The sequence below is a fragment of the Triturus cristatus genome, chromosome 9 (genome assembly GCF_964204655.1).
Source record: "Triturus cristatus chromosome 9, aTriCri1.1, whole genome shotgun sequence".
Lineage (NCBI taxonomy): Eukaryota > Metazoa > Chordata > Amphibia > Caudata > Salamandridae > Triturus > Triturus cristatus.
Window position 1 is genome coordinate 852,617,919 of NC_140592.1, and position 18,039 is coordinate 852,635,957.

General features: G+C 44.4%; 1 protein-coding gene across 1 annotated transcript in view; it reads right to left on the reverse strand.

Moving 5' to 3' along the window:
• The window catches only part of LOC146798953 (uncharacterized), a 143,611-nt gene that overhangs the window by 101,292 nt on the left and 24,280 nt on the right, over nucleotides 1-18,039 (reverse strand). The window contains exon 3 of the mRNA XM_085627806.1: nucleotides 10,805-10,899. Within this exon, the coding sequence (XP_085483932.1) occupies nucleotides 10,805-10,899 (95 nt within the window). The remainder of the gene's footprint in view (nucleotides 1-10,804; nucleotides 10,900-18,039) is intronic.

Consider the following 18,039-nt stretch of genomic DNA (forward strand, 5'->3'; position numbering starts at 1 on the left):
TTTAAATGCGAATTCCTAACTATAACGTGTGTGAAACCTATGGTTTTTTAAGTGAATTTGTACGTTTTTTTAAATGCTAAGTTATGTATTTATTAATATTTTTTTTTAAGGTTTTTCACCGTGCGCGCACCGTGCGTTCCCTGTGGGCGCACCGTGCACCCACTGTGCGCGGTGCATACCGTGCGCGCACCCCGCGATTTTTTTCAAAAAAATTAAAATGTTTTTATCACCCTTGGGGGTCCTTCTGTGACCCCCTGACAAAGGCTAGGGGGTCAGGAACTCTCTTCCCTGCCCCCTTTTCACATTTTCCACCTTTTTTCCACCTTTCCTTTTCAGTCCGACAGACAAAATGACGGCCGACACTTCCTGATTCGACCGATTTGAATGTTGACTGACATCTAACAACCAATCAGAATTTCGCTCGCGCACGGCACCGTGCGCGCACGGTGCGCGCCCGGTGCACGCGTATAGATATTTATATGCTTTTAAATGCTATTTTCTCAGGAAATACTGAACAGATTTACACCAGACCTGCAAAAGGCTCTTCCCTGACCTGAGGACTACCTCTTTTCCAAATTTCAAATATTTCTGTTCAGCCGTTCGGGCTGTACCTTCGACTAAAGTTCCTATGGGAAAATGCATGGGGAAAACGCGTTTTGGGACTCCCCTTTTTTCTCGGCCCCCGCTTGACGAATCACCCCGAGACTTTCAGGGTAGGAGCTGAACGGAGCGCCCCATTAGTTTTGAAAATTTCGCGAGGATTCGTCAACCGACGCCAAAGTTATTCAAAATAGAATTTTGAGATTTCCTATGGAAACACGATCCTAACTATAACTATCTACTGGCGACCGCCAGTAGATAATATATATATATATATATATATATATATATATATATATATATATATATATATATTATCTACTGGCGGTCGCCAGTAGATAGTTATAGTTAGGACCGTGTTTCCATAGGAAATCCGCAACATTCTATTTGGAATAACTTTGGCGCCGGTTGACGAATCCTCGCGAAATTTTCAAAATAGGTGGAGCGCTCCGCTCCGCTCCTACCCTGAAAGTCTCGGGGGGATTCGTCAAGCTGGGGCTGAGAAAAAAGGGGGGTCCCAAAACGCGTTTTCCCCATGCAATTTTCCATAGGGACCTTTAGTCCAAGGTACAGCCCGAATGGCTGATCAGAATTACTTGAAATTTGGCAGAGAGGTAGTCCTCAGCTCAGGGATGTGCCTTTTGCAGGTCTGGTGTCAATCTGTTCAGTAGTTCCTGAGAAAATCAAAAGTAAAATCATATATATATGTGGGCGGAGCCTAACCACACATCTCATCCTGAGATCTGATTGGCTGTCAGCACTTCATCCAAGAAGTGTTGGCAGCCATCTTGGGACCAATATACATGATAGCACCTCATTAAAACGCATTGCAGTTAATAGAAGGTTTTAAGACTTTAGTTACATTATAAATCATTTGTTGATGGTACCATACTCATTTTAGGAATTGTGGTATGTTCTAAGGTGATTTCACCATGTGAAAAAGCCTTCCCAGAGTGTTCCAAAGAACAACTAGAGCGCTAACAGTCCTACTTATGATAAACGTATGGCACACTTGAAGCCATCTTGCTTGGATTAAAGTGGTAACTCTTAAAACATTTAATTTAAAAAGGAACAAAATGAGGGGGTTCATTTTTCCATAAAAAGTATGATTAGTGCTGCAGAAAGAAAAATTAGGGCACATTTTGAGTGACTTCTCAAATCCTCTTCTATTTCATTAAAAAATTCTGACATGCAGACTGAAACATGCACTTTCAATACCAGCAGCAGTTTTCCCTGGTGAGCAGTAGCTTTACTACAGTGATCTAATGAGCAAAAAGAGTGCTAACATTCTGAATTTATGGCAAATGTGTGACACATCTGAATGCCTTCTTGATGGAATCAAAGTAAAAAACTGAAAGTATTTCCTACTGAGGAGACTGCAGTAAATGAGGAAATTGGGAAACTTCATAACAAATAAGTCTCCCAAGATGTCCACCAGAGACAAAAGAGCCCAAATGTAGCCCAAAATCACCCAGATGTAGCCCAAATATAGCCCAATGACAGAAGTGTGCAAAACACTTATTATTTTGTGTTTTTGCAGTGTTATATAGTGCAGACTTGTCAGGTATTGGAGTGCTTTACATGAGCATTGGTTACATCACACAAGAAATTCATTTTGGTTGTAGACATGGGGAGACTAAGTAATTTGACCAGAATCACAGAATGTCGAGCTGAAGCAGAAACTCCAACCTGGTTCCCCAGTTGCAAAGTCTGCAGTTCTGGAAGTAACACCACATCCTCTCCCCTAAGTGCAACATTTAATCAAGTGGTCAACTGGATAAAAAAACAAAGATAACAAATAATTTAAAAGTGCTTTGTCGGTATTTGAAAACTCAGAAAATATGTCCTTATTTTAGTCTTTTAGAGCACTAACCATAATTTTGATGCCAATAAGCAATGTGGAGTTTACAGTGAGCTATAAAATGCTAACCATTGGACGGACACGCAAGAGCATGTATTTCTTGTAGCGTCATCATAGCAGGTGGACAGATGGATTCCTGAGGGCTATTCCTGGTGATCATGAACAAGTAGTTTGGGTCACCTCTGCTTAGGGACACCTGTTTTAGCTGCATGGTTAGTATTTGGTTTGCTTTGGAGCACAGTCATCCACTTTCGACCTCTCCTGCCCAAGCATAAGATTGAGGCCAAAGGAGCCAACACAGGATTGTGATGGGTATGGTTCCAGCCATGTTATTTATGATGTGAGTCGCACGTAGGCATCGCTCATTGTTCCAGATAATAAAATGTTATAATGGAGTTCAGAGCCACAGGTGTCCCATTTTCACCAAGGTTTCTCCTCCTTGCTGTTTGCTCAGCTTTACCTTGGCTGATTTGCAAAACTCTTTATGCAAGAAGAAATAGCTGCTGAAACACTACCAAGGGATCCGCCATTTTGGAGAGGTCTAAGGTGCAAATTAAAGAGGGAAAACGTCTCTCATTACTTTGCAACCTCCTAGTATTTTCCAAATTAAACAGCAACATATTACTAGGGGGGTGGGGAAGTGTATTAATACTAAAGACATGCTGTTTTCAGGGTGCTCAACTAGAGCTATTAAGTTCCAACATTTACAATCCACTTACATTTAGCAACGTGATTTGTATATGCATATTAGAAGGTATGTGGAATGCAACCATTAGCAGCTAACCTAAATGTGCATGGTTCAATATTAAAAAGACAAGCTTTAAAGTATTCCATCATATTTACTTCTTCTTGTAACTAATAATTGTCAAACCTTTAAGTTGATAAGTTTAATAAATAATACAACTGCGTTACAACCAGTTTAAAGCCATAGTGATCCCGAAGCATGGAATCCTCAAAATGGGTCATCTATGTACTCTTTCCAGACTAGGCTGTGCTATATATGATTGTCTGTCCTCTGCTCTGAGAGGCATTACCCTCCTTGGAATAGCCAAATTATTGTTCAAGTTAAGTAAATTCTTCATGAAGGAAAATATGGCAAATCCAAATAGGAAGCCTGTAGAGGGCACCAGCTCAGTGGTTTTGATCCCAAATTGTTTATTGTTTAAAGTCTGTGTGTTTTTTGAAGAATTGGACAGCTGCCTTCATAAGAAGCAGTCTATTACAGTGAGAAGCCCATTTTCAGTATCAAACTTATTCATACATAGCCAGAGGAGGCATCCTAGAAAACATTTACAATTTTCGGTACTCTACTAGAGTGGGTGCAGAGTTTCAACTATCTAACCATTTCTAAACAGCAAAGTAACATATATTTTGTCACTGAAGTCTTGCAAGATTTAATTGTAAGTGTGAGGGAATCTGTACTAGCCAACTTTCATATAACATGCACTTTTTTATCTACCAATTTTCATAGGGGTCCTAAGGCTTGTGCATCACCACATCAGTTTTGAAAGTAGTATTAAAGAAGACTCTCCTGTGTGGGCCATCGCTGTGGAATGATGCACATTCAGAATGCTAACAGGACCTCCTAAGGGTATGATATCTATACATATCCATTGGCCATGGAAGACTAGTACAAAACCTTTGAAGGAGGCCCTTGTGACATGTTTTGTGTTAGAAAGCTGCCATACTGACTGGTGGGACTGCCACAAACATGTTTAGATAAAGCCTTCACAAGTACCAGATTCCTCAAGTTTAGTCAGCTCTAGGGTATTATCACAAGAACGTGTGATAACTACCACAAGAGTAGCTTAACGCAACTTCCAACATCGCAGCCTATCGCGGGAAAAATCCGCCGTGCCAACCAAGTATTCACAACGTGGCGGTAGCACCTGATAACGCGTCAAATGTCTGCTTGAAAATCAACGCCACGCCGCAAAAATGTGAAACGCGAATGCAAAAAATCATGTGATGAGGCCAATCACGGTACAAATATCAGCGAAAACCAGCCACAGGCCTGCAAATCCCACGCGTCTGCGGGAAAAAGCACTATAAAAGAAAGAAAAAAAAACACCAAAACCAATTCAAACTGCGTAGCACCATGGATGCACCTGGACAGAGTGCGGAGGACAAGTCGAACTCCACAAGCCCCACGGAGGACCAGCCAGGAACCCCGTGTTCGTGGAAGGGCAAGGAGAAGAGGAAGAGGAAGACGGGGTTCAGTCCGCAGGAAGATCGGACCATCGTCCCGGAGGTGATAGAACACCATCAACAACTGTTCAGCACCTTCATTGCAGCACATGGCAAACCCAAACGGAAATATGGCAGGCTATCGTCACCAACGTCAATGCAGTCGGAGTGTCGAGGAGGTCACGATGCGCTGGCATGATGTGAAAAGGCAGACCAAACAGAAACTCGCCGGCAACAGGAAGGCAGCAATGGCGATTGGAGGTCGGAGTCTTGCGACACAGGAGGAGCTGGATGAGCTGGAGGAAATGGTGGCCACAGTCAGCAGTGTGGAGACGGTGGCAGGATTTGATGGCCTGGACACAGCTCGATACGACCTGACCTAACAGTAACAGGGTGAGTAACCACCAGGGACTGGAGGGACAGGGGGAGATGGGCACAATGACACACATGCACAATTATGTGTAGCACGCTGCACACCCACAATGTTCGTGAAACATTTCCCTGACAGCCTTGGCACACTGCAGCACACATAGAAACACCAAATAGGTCCTCGTCCACAATGTGCACAAAGGGGCCCCCCTCCCTATCACCAATAGCACAACCGACCCATGAACATGTGCTAAATAAAGCAAAGCAGCGGCTCTGTGAGCCACACTGACCATGCAAGTGACACTGCATGCCCGATAGCATGACAGCAGTCCAAAAACATGACAGGGCCCACGAATCGACATGGAGGTGGCCCAGTGCGGATCACATCGGTAAAGGAGCAGGTCACACTCTGACATATCCACGTGCACCCACAACCCATGCCATACAATACACGCAGCACATATGACCCAAGTAAAAAACAATTCAGCCCCTGAAAAGCACACAATTCAAAGGCATCCCGCCTCAAAGGGAGATGGGTACACTAAATCAGAGCTACAGGGGCAACTCCCCCACAATGTAGCACACACACATAGCAATCACAGAACATCAGCAATGATGGCAATGTGGTACAAAGTGCGCCACCTACACCACAGGACAGGGCACACAACAGGTGTGTAGTGGCTGTCCACTCACATCTGGCATTGCCTGACACTGTGTGATGATAATGTACGGGTACTACCACACATCAGTCATGTAGTCAAAAAACACACTGACTGCCATCAAATAGCCAGCTCCACCAACACAGTGACAATGTACATTGGCATGCAGTCTGAATGTAAACATCTGCAAATCCTCAACATACATGTGTAACTCTGTTAACCTGCATCTCCCCTTTACATTTCAGAGGGACAAGCAACACCTCCTGCAGAGCACACCACACTTCCCATCATTGATGATGAAGAGGACAATCTGCACATATGTCAAGACACCCTCCAATGGATAATGGACAGCCTCCGCACCCCATCCCCAGGAGCAGGGAAGGCCAGCTGCCTCGAGGTGACCCCACCACCTGCACAGACAACACAGCAGGAAACACACACCACCACAGCTGTCTCCCAGGACCCCCCGACCAATACATGGAATTCCAACAGTGTGTGTGGGGTTGCCAGGTGGAGCTGGCTGAACAGCTGCGGGTGATTTTGACCTCGTGGCAGCCAACCTCGATGCCATACGTGGGTGTCTGAGTCCCATCAGGGACCACGTACAGTCCCTATCGGACACCCCCTGTACGCACCATGCTCCACCACAGACCTTGGCTGACCTCGCTGGGGCCATTAATCGGATACAAGAACTGTCTGGTCAGACAGGCACCAGCGATGACAGCACAGAGTCGGCACAGATGCGGAGGTCAATGGAGACTATAGAGCAGATGCAGGCTGGACGTGTGGCTGCCATGGCTGGACACCAGCGAGTAGTAGCTGGGAACTTCAATGCCTTGCAGTTCATCATCTTGCCATTGCTGCCACTGAGCCTGTCCCAGATGACTGCAGTGGGAACATTGACAGACGCAGCTCCGACCCCTGATGTGTCAGTGGCACACAGTGATGCAGCCCCGTCACCTTCACAGTCTAATGTGTCAGTGGCACACAGTGATGCAGCCATTACCCCGCCACACACACCGGACACACCGGACACAGAACCCGTATCAGGGGAGTAAGATGGGATGGTAATTACTGTGTGAGGAAGGAGGCAGTAGCATCCATCACCGCCAAATGGCCTGTCCCTGCCTGGTTCTGCCCTATGCATCATGCCCTGGGACAATACCTCCCACTGACCCCCGGAACACTCTGCGACATTTACCCAGAACCCAACACGGACTGCCATATCTTCACTGCTTGACAATTACACAGCAATCCTGCTGCGGACTGCACTCCCCCTCTTCCTAATCACTTTTCAATCCCCAAAGGACTCTGGTTGGCCCCCCTCGCTGGGCTTCTATGTAATTTGGGCTTGGAGGGCCATGTACAGCTCCAGCTCCGTCAATCACCTGGATGTGAATAAAACATTCTAAATCACACAGATGTGTCATGACTATGTTCACTCACGTATGGAAATATGGCTGGATGTAGCGACAATGATTGCACATGAAGGTACACCCTGGTAACTGACATCTATGCGCATGTGTATCCCCGAGACACATGGCCAATTGGATGACTGTGAAGGTGAGTACTAGCTGTGTCCCCATTGCACATCAACAACAATCTCACAACCCCCCAATGTAGGCACATGTCTATGTATTGAAAAGGACTGTGTGTAGGAATGACCAAATCGGTAGCAGGCCAGGATTGGTGTCCTACATCACATGTGACTACAGAACTTCACGTTGCATACCTACTCACACACATCTGTGTGGACACATTCTGTTATGATATATGACATTGCTCCACATGGTCAGAGGTTGGACACCATACTCACATTGCTGAAGTCACATAAGTGCACAGGTAGGCCAGCAACTATCCCAAAACAATGTCTGGCTCACAGAGGTGGAGCTTGCAAAAGGGAGCCACCCCCATTGCACATGCGTCAGTCAGTTCCTCCCTGTGTAGGGACGATGCACATTGTGGCACACAAGTGCACAATCTAATCAACACACATCACAGTTAGACACCAGTGGAGTGGAATAGACTTTATTGGCATGTGCGTGTCAGTACAGACGAGGCTACCGCCACAACAGGCAGGGACATGCTTAAGACACTCACACGCAGCATGGGAATATGTTGAGGTTCAGAAAATGGTGAGGCAAAAATGGACAACAATCATCACGGATGGCAACGGTCTCAGCACACCTTGCCTTGCTGGATGAGTCATGGGTTGTTCGGCGTCTGCCCATTGCCCCATGTGAGGGGGCACGACTGACTGCCCATGGGATCTGCATAGTGCTCTGCCACCGGAGTGCGCTGATTGTCTGTTCTGCTGACAGTGATCAGGTGAAAGGGTCCGACAGGTTCACATGTCGTGCTACATTGCCATGTGTGTACTCTCCGACCAGCAGTTTGTCGGAATTGGTAACGTTGTCAAACGACGCTGTGTTGCTTCGACCATGGACCTCCATCACCTTGCACAGGTGTATGTACACACGCGTAGTTCCACGCACATGCATCCAGAGTTCTGACGAAGGCAGACATGTCCTCTGTTGTGGTGGGATATGTGAGCATTCCCCACGATGCAACAAGTTGTTGGGACCTGTGCTGTGGGTGACAATCCAATGTGGCTGCAGGAACGTAGTTACTCGTCCATGAATGCCCATGCAGCTTCATGTGCAATGTGTTACAATAGTACGTCGTTGTCGTGTTCAAGGAACACCAGGGTGAGCCAATCCATTAATTGGTCCAGGCAGGTGTGCTCAGCCCACGCCATTTCACCAATCTGCAACACAGCCCAATAGGGGAGCGCCTCGATGTGGTTACTGCACATGAGGAATTGTGCAATCTCCCATGCACAACTGCCAATACATATGCAGTATGTCAAGACATCCCATTCACGGCTGTCTCGGTTATACTCCTGTTCGTCATCCAACAGGGGGCACACACACAAGTCATAGTCCAGTTCATCTACGGTTGTGTTGGATAGGCAGACATCCATGGGACACTCGATTGTGCATGTTCGGCAGTGGCACCAGGGCTGGACACAGGTGACGTAGGCAAGGCGGAAGCTCAGCCGGTAACTGATCCGCAGCACTGCCATTGGTAGTGCGCCCAATAAATGCAGCATACGTGCACAGTACTGTTCCACGTGACAGGGGTTGTGCATGTGCCCGGGATGGCCTGCCATTGCGTTGGTGCGTCTCGTGGAACCGGCACTCTTCTGAACTGCAGTTGTGTGAAGGATATGCCACAGCTCTGAGCAATGATTTGAATGTGTGTGCAACATTGGGGAGAATGTGTTGCTGTTTCCGTGAGTGTCAAGGGCATACCATGCGGGGGTACCTCAGGCAGGGGCTTCTGTGTGTGGGGTGTGGATAAGTTGGATAGTTCATTTGCGAAATGCATGGTGTGGGAGTCGTCCCCATCTGCCATGGCATCTCTCTCAGGGTGTTCCAGCCGCGTTCTGGACCAAGGTCAGAGTTGCAGGTGTCCTCCCGCCTTCTGCAATGGAAAAATGGAGCTTTCATCCCTGATGTTTGTCTGACTACTACTTGTGTTTTCGGAATGTGATGTGGCTTTGGTGCTGAGATTGGGACAAGGCCTTGGGCTCATGATGTAAGGATGGTGATCCACACAGACATGTGGAGCCAGGTGCCCGAGAGGCCTTGCGATGCTTGTGCAATCTCACTCCGTCTCTCTTTGTCGCTCTCTCCCTCTCTTTCCTTTGTTGGGCGCATGGCACACCTTCTTCTCTTGGATTTTGTCTTCCAGGCTCTGTCCTACAGATTGTCCAGTGAGAACCTGCTAGGACTCATCCGAATGGTTCTTTTGGCTTTTGTTTGAATGGTGTTTTGTGTTGGTGATTGCATTGCTGTATGACTGATTCTCCATTTTCTGGCCACGCATGTTTGTTGATTTTCCTGCTTGTGCGACATCAGGCAAAATATTTGTTTTGGGATTCGTGGTGTTGGTGTGCAGTTTCTTTGTCCGGGGTTGGGGGTGGGTCCGGGTGGGGGGGGATTGCGGGCCTGGGTGTGGTGTCGGTGGGTGTTGTGGCCCTCTTGGGTGTCCGTGCTGTATGTTCAGTTGCTCAGGGGCATCTGTTGGCCTTCATGTGTGGCTATGGGCTGTGCTCCCTTGTCTGGTGCAGGTTGTGGTCTGACTTTGCACCAGGTCTGGGCAGGTGTTAATTTCCTGGTGCTAAACCGCCTTATCGCCTGTTTTGTGTTCTTATCGCAGATCTGGCTGGTCGTTGAGAATGTTGTGGAGTGATGTTGTTGCTGCTTTTTGCTCGGTAATGCCTACTCTGCATCTCATTAGTGATAGTTGCCGGGGTAATCCGTGGCGATGGTTGTTGCGGATGCTAACGCCGGAAAAGTGGTGCTGTAGGCTGTTTGCACCGGCTTGTGAATGGGGTGGTAAATTTATCACGATTTTGGCTGCGCTAAAGTGCCTTTAAATCGGAGATAGCTCCTTGTGAATATGGCCCTCTGTTTCTTAGCTGGTAAAATATGTAGAAAGGTCTTGTAACAGGGTGCTGTGTTTGTGTACGTCATGCTATATTAAAAGACCCCATTACTAACTTCACTGCAAAGATTAAGCCCAATGGTGATTTCACCAACACCAATTAATGAAAAGGTGGAAAGTATGTGATTGAATGACTATGGTGTGATTATTCAGGTCATGGTGTATGGGTGGTTAAAAACTACTACCACAAATCACCCAGTGAGCCTATGGATTGCATATACATTGCCTACTTGCTTGTCTGCTGGACTTTGTAGGAAGACTATTTGAGTAGACATTACTTATTTTTGTTGTTGGCAACAGAGTCGTTTTTATTGTTTTGTAAACCTATTGTAATCATGTCATAGGTTTATTTTCCGAAAATCCATTCTGTGCTTAACCATTAATAAATATGAATAAAATTATGATATGATCATTTACTTATTTATTTTCAATTTTATTAAGTCTTTACTCTTTTTGCTATTTTCAATAATCCAATAAATTAAATCTTTGCACATGATTCTGAAATTATCAATGTTGATTAAAAGCCAAGGCTACTGCCCAAATCTTAACGACGTAAAATGTTCTTTACTCAAATTCAGCAATTTACTTATGATTTCACATGGCGTGTGCATCATACCTTGTAGAGGATTACCTCCTTCTGCAAGTGCTGCGTATTCAAAGAAGCTGTTCGAGAACTTGTTAGCCATCGTATATTCTTGAAGGAAACTGGCTCTTTATATGAAATATCAAAATGAGAGATATTGTGCAAAAAGTCCAAGGCTTCCGTTATACTGGACAGGGGTTTCCTCTAGCAATCCCAAGGTGATCTTCTATGGGTAGTGTTGTCGAGCAGCCTTAGGCTTATTAGAGGGGAGAGTTATACATTCTCAAATACACACAATAGTCAACAAGTGAGACACACAACTCAATAGGGACATCCATTCCAATTTACAAAATTACACGTATCAAGGTCATGTGATCAAGGTCCCGTGAGGATCGAAACGCGTAATGGCGGTGGTGCTGGGCACACAATAAAGAAAAAGAAAAATTGGGTTCGCTTCGTCTTTTCCACCACAGGAAGATAGAGACGAGTCTACACGATATATATATATATATATATATATTCACTTAAAAAACCATAGGTTTCACACACGTTATAGTTAGGAATTAGCATTTAAAAAACCTTGCAAATTCACTTAAAAAACCATAGGTTTCACACAGGTTATAGTTAGGTGGACATTTCCCTCATAAAAAAACAATGAAATTCCCCCATTATAGTTAGTTCAGATAACTATAACTCGCACGCCCGCAATCCACTGCTCATGACGTCACATATTACATCACTCATGACATGGTCAGTGGCATCACTCATGACATCACTGATGACATCATCCTTGTGATAGAGTAGCGGTCGCGCGAGTTATAGTTATCTGAACTAACTATAACGGGGGAATTTCATTGTTTTTTTACGAGGGAAATGTCCACCTAACTATAACCTGTGTGAAACCTATGGTTTTTTAAGTGAATTTGCAAGGTTTTTTAAATGCGAATTCCTAACTATAACGTGTGTGAAACCTATGGTTTTTTAAGTGAATTTGTACGTTTTTTTAAATGCTAAGTTATGTATTTATTAATATTTTTTTTTAAGGTTTTTCACCGTGCGCGCACCGTGCGTTCCCTGTGGGCGCACCGTGCACCCACTGTGCGCGGTGCATACCGTGCGCGCACCCCGCGATTTTTTTCAAAAAAATTAAAATGTTTTTATCACCCTTGGGGGTCCTTCTGTGACCCCCTGACAAAGGCTAGGGGGTCAGGAACTCTCTTCCCTGCCCCCTTTTCACATTTTCCACCTTTTTTCCACCTTTCCTTTTCAGTCCGACAGACAAAATGACGGCCGACACTTCCTGATTCGACCGATTTGAATGTTGACTGACATCTAACAACCAATCAGAATTTCGCTCGCGCACGGCACCGTGCGCGCACGGTGCGCGCCCGGTGCACGCGTATAGATATTTATATGCTTTTAAATGCTATTTTCTCAGGAAATACTGAACAGATTTACACCAGACCTGCAAAAGGCTCTTCCCTGACCTGAGGACTACCTCTTTTCCAAATTTCAAATATTTCTGTTCAGCCGTTCGGGCTGTACCTTCGACTAAAGTTCCTATGGGAAAATGCATGGGGAAAACGCGTTTTGGGACTCCCCTTTTTTCTCGGCCCCCGCTTGACGAATCACCCCGAGACTTTCAGGGTAGGAGCTGAACGGAGCGCCCCATTAGTTTTGAAAATTTCGCGAGGATTCGTCAACCGACGCCAAAGTTATTCAAAATAGAATTTTGAGATTTCCTATGGAAACACGATCCTAACTATAACTATCTACTGGCGACCGCCAGTAGATAATATATATATATATATATATATATATATATATATATATATATATATATATATATATATATATTATCTACTGGCGGTCGCCAGTAGATAGTTATAGTTAGGACCGTGTTTCCATAGGAAATCCGCAACATTCTATTTGGAATAACTTTGGCGCCGGTTGACGAATCCTCGCGAAATTTTCAAAATAGGTGGAGCGCTCCGCTCCGCTCCTACCCTGAAAGTCTCGGGGGGATTCGTCAAGCTGGGGCTGAGAAAAAAGGGGGGTCCCAAAACGCGTTTTCCCCATGCAATTTTCCATAGGGACCTTTAGTCCAAGGTACAGCCCGAATGGCTGATCAGAATTACTTGAAATTTGGCAGAGAGGTAGTCCTCAGCTCAGGGATGTGCCTTTTGCAGGTCTGGTGTCAATCTGTTCAGTAGTTCCTGAGAAAATCAAAAGTAAAATCATATATATATGTGGGCGGAGCCTAACCACACATCTCATCCTGAGATCTGATTGGCTGTCAGCACTTCATCCAAGAAGTGTTGGCAGCCATCTTGGGACCAATATACATGATAGCACCTCATTAAAACGCATTGCAGTTAATAGAAGGTTTTAAGACTTTAGTTACATTATAAATCATTTGTTGATGGTACCATACTCATTTTAGGAATTGTGGTATGTTCTAAGGTGATTTCACCATGTGAAAAAGCCTTCCCAGAGTGTTCCAAAGAACAACTAGAGCGCTAACAGTCCTACTTATGATAAACGTATGGCACACTTGAAGCCATCTTGCTTGGATTAAAGTGGTAACTCTTAAAACATTTAATTTAAAAAGGAACAAAATGAGGGGGTTCATTTTTCCATAAAAAGTATGATTAGTGCTGCAGAAAGAAAAATTAGGGCACATTTTGAGTGACTTCTCAAATCCTCTTCTATTTCATTAAAAAATTCTGACATGCAGACTGAAACATGCACTTTCAATACCAGCAGCAGTTTTCCCTGGTGAGCAGTAGCTTTACTACAGTGATCTAATGAGCAAAAAGAGTGCTAACATTCTGAATTTATGGCAAATGTGTGACACATCTGAATGCCTTCTTGATGGAATCAAAGTAAAAAACTGAAAGTATTTCCTACTGAGGAGACTGCAGTAAATGAGGAAATTGGGAAACTTCATAACAAATAAGTCTCCCAAGATGTCCACCAGAGACAAAAGAGCCCAAATGTAGCCCAAAATCACCCAGATGTAGCCCAAATATAGCCCAATGACAGAAGTGTGCAAAACACTTATTATTTTGTGTTTTTGCAGTGTTATATAGTGCAGACTTGTCAGGTATTGGAGTGCTTTACATGAGCATTGGTTACATCACACAAGAACAAATTCATTTTGGTTGTAGACATGGGGAGACTAAGTAATTTGACCAGAATCACAGAATGTCGAGCTGAAGCAGAAACTCCAACCTGGTTCCCCAGTTGCAAAGTCTGCAGTTCTGGAAGTAACACCACATCCTCTCCCCTAAGTGCAACATTTAATCAAGTGGTCAACTGGATAAAAAAACAAAGATAACAAATAATTTAAAAGTGCTTTGTCGGTATTTGAAAACTCAGAAAATATGTCCTTATTTTAGTCTTTTAGAGCACTAACCATAATTTTGATGCCAATAAGAGCCTCTCATATATGTAATTTCTAAAGGAAATGCTCTAGGTATTACAGTTTTGATTACATCAAGATGACGTCAGGCGTTCCACACTTTTGTAATAAATATAGAATGTTAGCAATCTAGTTGGTCATTAGGATACTGTTGAGAGGCAGAGGCCAGGGGCACGGACTCTGAAAATTGAAGGCAGGTAGGAGGGTGCAAAGGCAACAATTTAACCACACTCAGCAGGCAGGAAGGGCCGTGGCAGCACAACAGACTATGGAGGGCAGTGGAAAGGGGGGCAGGGGCAACAAACCAACAATACAGGACTTGCAAGAGAGGCTGTGGCAATGTAATAGACCATTGTGGGCAGATGGAAGAGGCAATGGTAGTACAACCATACATGCCAACAGACCCGATTCAGCCAGGAAACGTTCAATGTTTTTAAGCTCAAATGGGCTTTATTTGATCTGTCTCCTGTCTTCAATCTCCTCTTTTTCAATGTAACTCAAAGGGGAAAATCAATACCCCAGTTTTTTTTCAAAATCTCCCTCTTACCAAGTTCAAAATGTTCGCAAGTATGGTACATTGGATCATGGAAGGAAATGGGGTAGGGACATGGACTTGGATAACAGAGGACAGGAGGGACATGGAGAGGTGCACCAAACTGACTCTGCCAGGAGCGCGCTGTGACTCTCAAGTGATGTTCGTCCCCTTTCCAGAGAGTAAAATAAAAAGTATTACAAATCTGGCAGTGGATGTGTGTTTTATTAACCGCGAGGGGGGTTTCTTGCATAGTTTGTCGATTTTTTGTCGAATCCCCTTTGAATGGCTTGGTGTGCATGTGTATTAAATGTGCCCGTCAATAGCTACCCATGTTTGTATAAATAAACGACAAGGGTGTCTACCGGGATTAGGCACGGTAGGGCATCGGACATGTCAGAGCTTCACTAGTGGTGTAAATACATTCCACGTGGATTCATTGTATGCATAGTCGCCTTTTAATGAATATCACGCAAATCGTCATGGTGATAGGTACGTACGGTTTGTCCAGCATGTCCTAGGTGTGTCTATAAATATATATATATTTTTAAAATAATAAAAAACAGTGGCCGGCCCTGGGGATTGGGGTCAAAAAAATATAATTAGGAGACAGGCCCTGGGGGATGGGGTCATCAGGGCCAATAAATTAGAATAAGAAGGGGAACCACACAGCCCCCCTTCTTAAAAAATTAAAATTTATAAAAGACTGGCATCGTGCCGGAGGCCACGCCCCCTCCTTGCAGCACTCTGCAAACGCGCCCCCTGGTGAGTTGTAAGTTGGGGAATTAATTCCTCTTCAATACTGAGGGTCCCTGAGGGCCAACTAGCCCAACAGGCATCTCCAGTATGCGCCAGGGAGCTGCCCTGCAGACAGGTGTTCTGAGGCCAAGCCCCTTTTTACACCTCTCTGCAACGCAGCTCTGTGGCGCTTACTGGAGGTACCTAGTGGTCTAGTTTGACCCTAGGGACCCTTAGGATTCAAGGGGACTTAATCTCTCAACTTAGAACAGCCACAGGGCGCGTTTACACAGTGGTGAAGGGAGGGGACGGGGCCTGAGGTGACGTGTGCAAACACGCACTATGGCACGTTTTAAATTGGGGATATAATTTCCCTTCAATACTGAGGGCCCCTGGGGGCTAACTAGACTACCAAGTGTTTCCAGTAAGCGCCACTGAGCTGCATTGCAGAGAGGTGGTCCAGGCCGTGCCACTTTTTACACCTCTCTGCAACGCAGCTCTGTGGCACTTACTGGAGGTACCTAGTGGGCTAGTTGGACCCTAGGGACCCTCAGGATTCAAATGAACTTAATCTCCCAACTAAAAACGGACACAGGGCGTGTTTACACAGTGGTGAAGGGAGGGGACGGGGCCTGAGTTAACATGTGCAAAAACGCCCTGTGGCCTGTTTTAAGAGGTAGTTTTAATCCCCCTGCCCTATTATATACTAGGGGCTTACAGAGGAGGTCATGCTAATCACAGGGGGACCCCAACGCATAATGTTCCCTAGTGTATGTAGGTGTTTTCACTGTATTCTAAGTGTCTTTTAACATAGCACTGGCTCTAGGACTGGTTAGTCAGACTCAGTTACCACCAGTATCCGTCTGAAAAAGTTGAGGGTACAGGATGATTTTGCAACAAGGCTTCTTTCTGCTCTTCTTTTTGTTCTTTCTGCACGTTATCCTTCTTCCTGCACTTTTCTTCGTCTTTGGGGACTTCTGTTGCTTCTTTCTGCACTTCTTTTTTTTCTTTCTGTGCATTTGTTCTTCTTTCTTCACATGTCCTATCTCTGTAGGCATAGTTAGAAATTAGCATTTAAAAAACCTTTGAAATTCACAGAAAAAACCATAGGTTTCAGGCATGTTATAGTTAGGAATTAGCATTTAAAAAACCTCAGAAATTCACTGAAAAAACCATAGGTTTCAGGGGTGTCATAGTTAGCTGGACTTTTCACTTGTACAAAACCATTGAAATTCCCCCGTTATAGTTAGTTCAGTTAACTATAACTCGCGCGCCCGCAATGCACTGCTGATGATGTCACATATTACATCACTCATGACATGGTCAGTGACATCACTCATGACATCACTGATGACATCTCAAATGACATCACTGATGACATCACTGATGACATCATCCTTGTGATAGTGTGGCAGACCTCCTCTCACCCTAATATAACCTTTGATACACACATTCAAAAATAGAGACTAAAATTTTCAAAACAATGGACATACCAATACCAGTTACAACAACCTCTTCAGTAATTCTAAGATCCACATACACATCCACTCATTCACCAACAGTCCTATACAGCCACTCATACATGTACTCACTCATCATATGTACTCATACACCTATACATCCTGTTACACAATGCCACTCATCCATAGAGTTACTCACACACATAGTCACTCATGCTAATAAAGAATCAAACATACATTTACTTGCATATACAGTTATACACACACCACCACACTTACTTCTACGGAAACTTACACATACTTAGTCTTTTAAACAATCACTTATAGAAACACATACTTATTCATACAGGAACTCTTTTAATCTCTCACTCTCACATATACTCACTTATATACACCAATAGTCACATATACTAGTTGAAAACATATGTAGTTACTCATGAAGACACTATTGAGACAGTCATTCACTCACTAACACACCCATACACACACTCATCCACCCATACAGTCCTGCACACATGCTGTCATCAACACATACAAACAGTGAGTCACTCATTCATGCACCTATGCACTACGTAATACCCCCACCGAACCATGCAGACACTCAGACTGATACTCAAAAAACCAACTAATAACCTATATAGACACCCATGTAGCTACTCACCAACCCATGCAGCCACTTATACACAAAGTGAGACTGATACAGATATTTACATATTTAAACATTACTCACTAAGCCATGTATTCACTATGATACACTTAGTCAGTTACAATCAATTTTTCAAAAACAAATCATCCATTTAGACACTTATATACCCATTTATTCTTCCATCGACCTTGAGATATACAAATATAAAACATATTTAATTTTCAGAAAAACACACATTCACTGGATGATGTCATCAGTGATGTCGTCAGTGATGTCATTTGAGATGTCATCAGTGATGTCATGAGTGATGTCACTGACCATGTCATGAGTGATGTAATATGTGACGTCATCAGCTATGCATTGCGGGCGCGCGAGTTATAGTTAGCTGAACTAACTATAACGGGGGAATTTCAATGGTTTTGTACAAGTGAAAAGTCCAGCTAACTATAACACCCCTGAAACCTATGG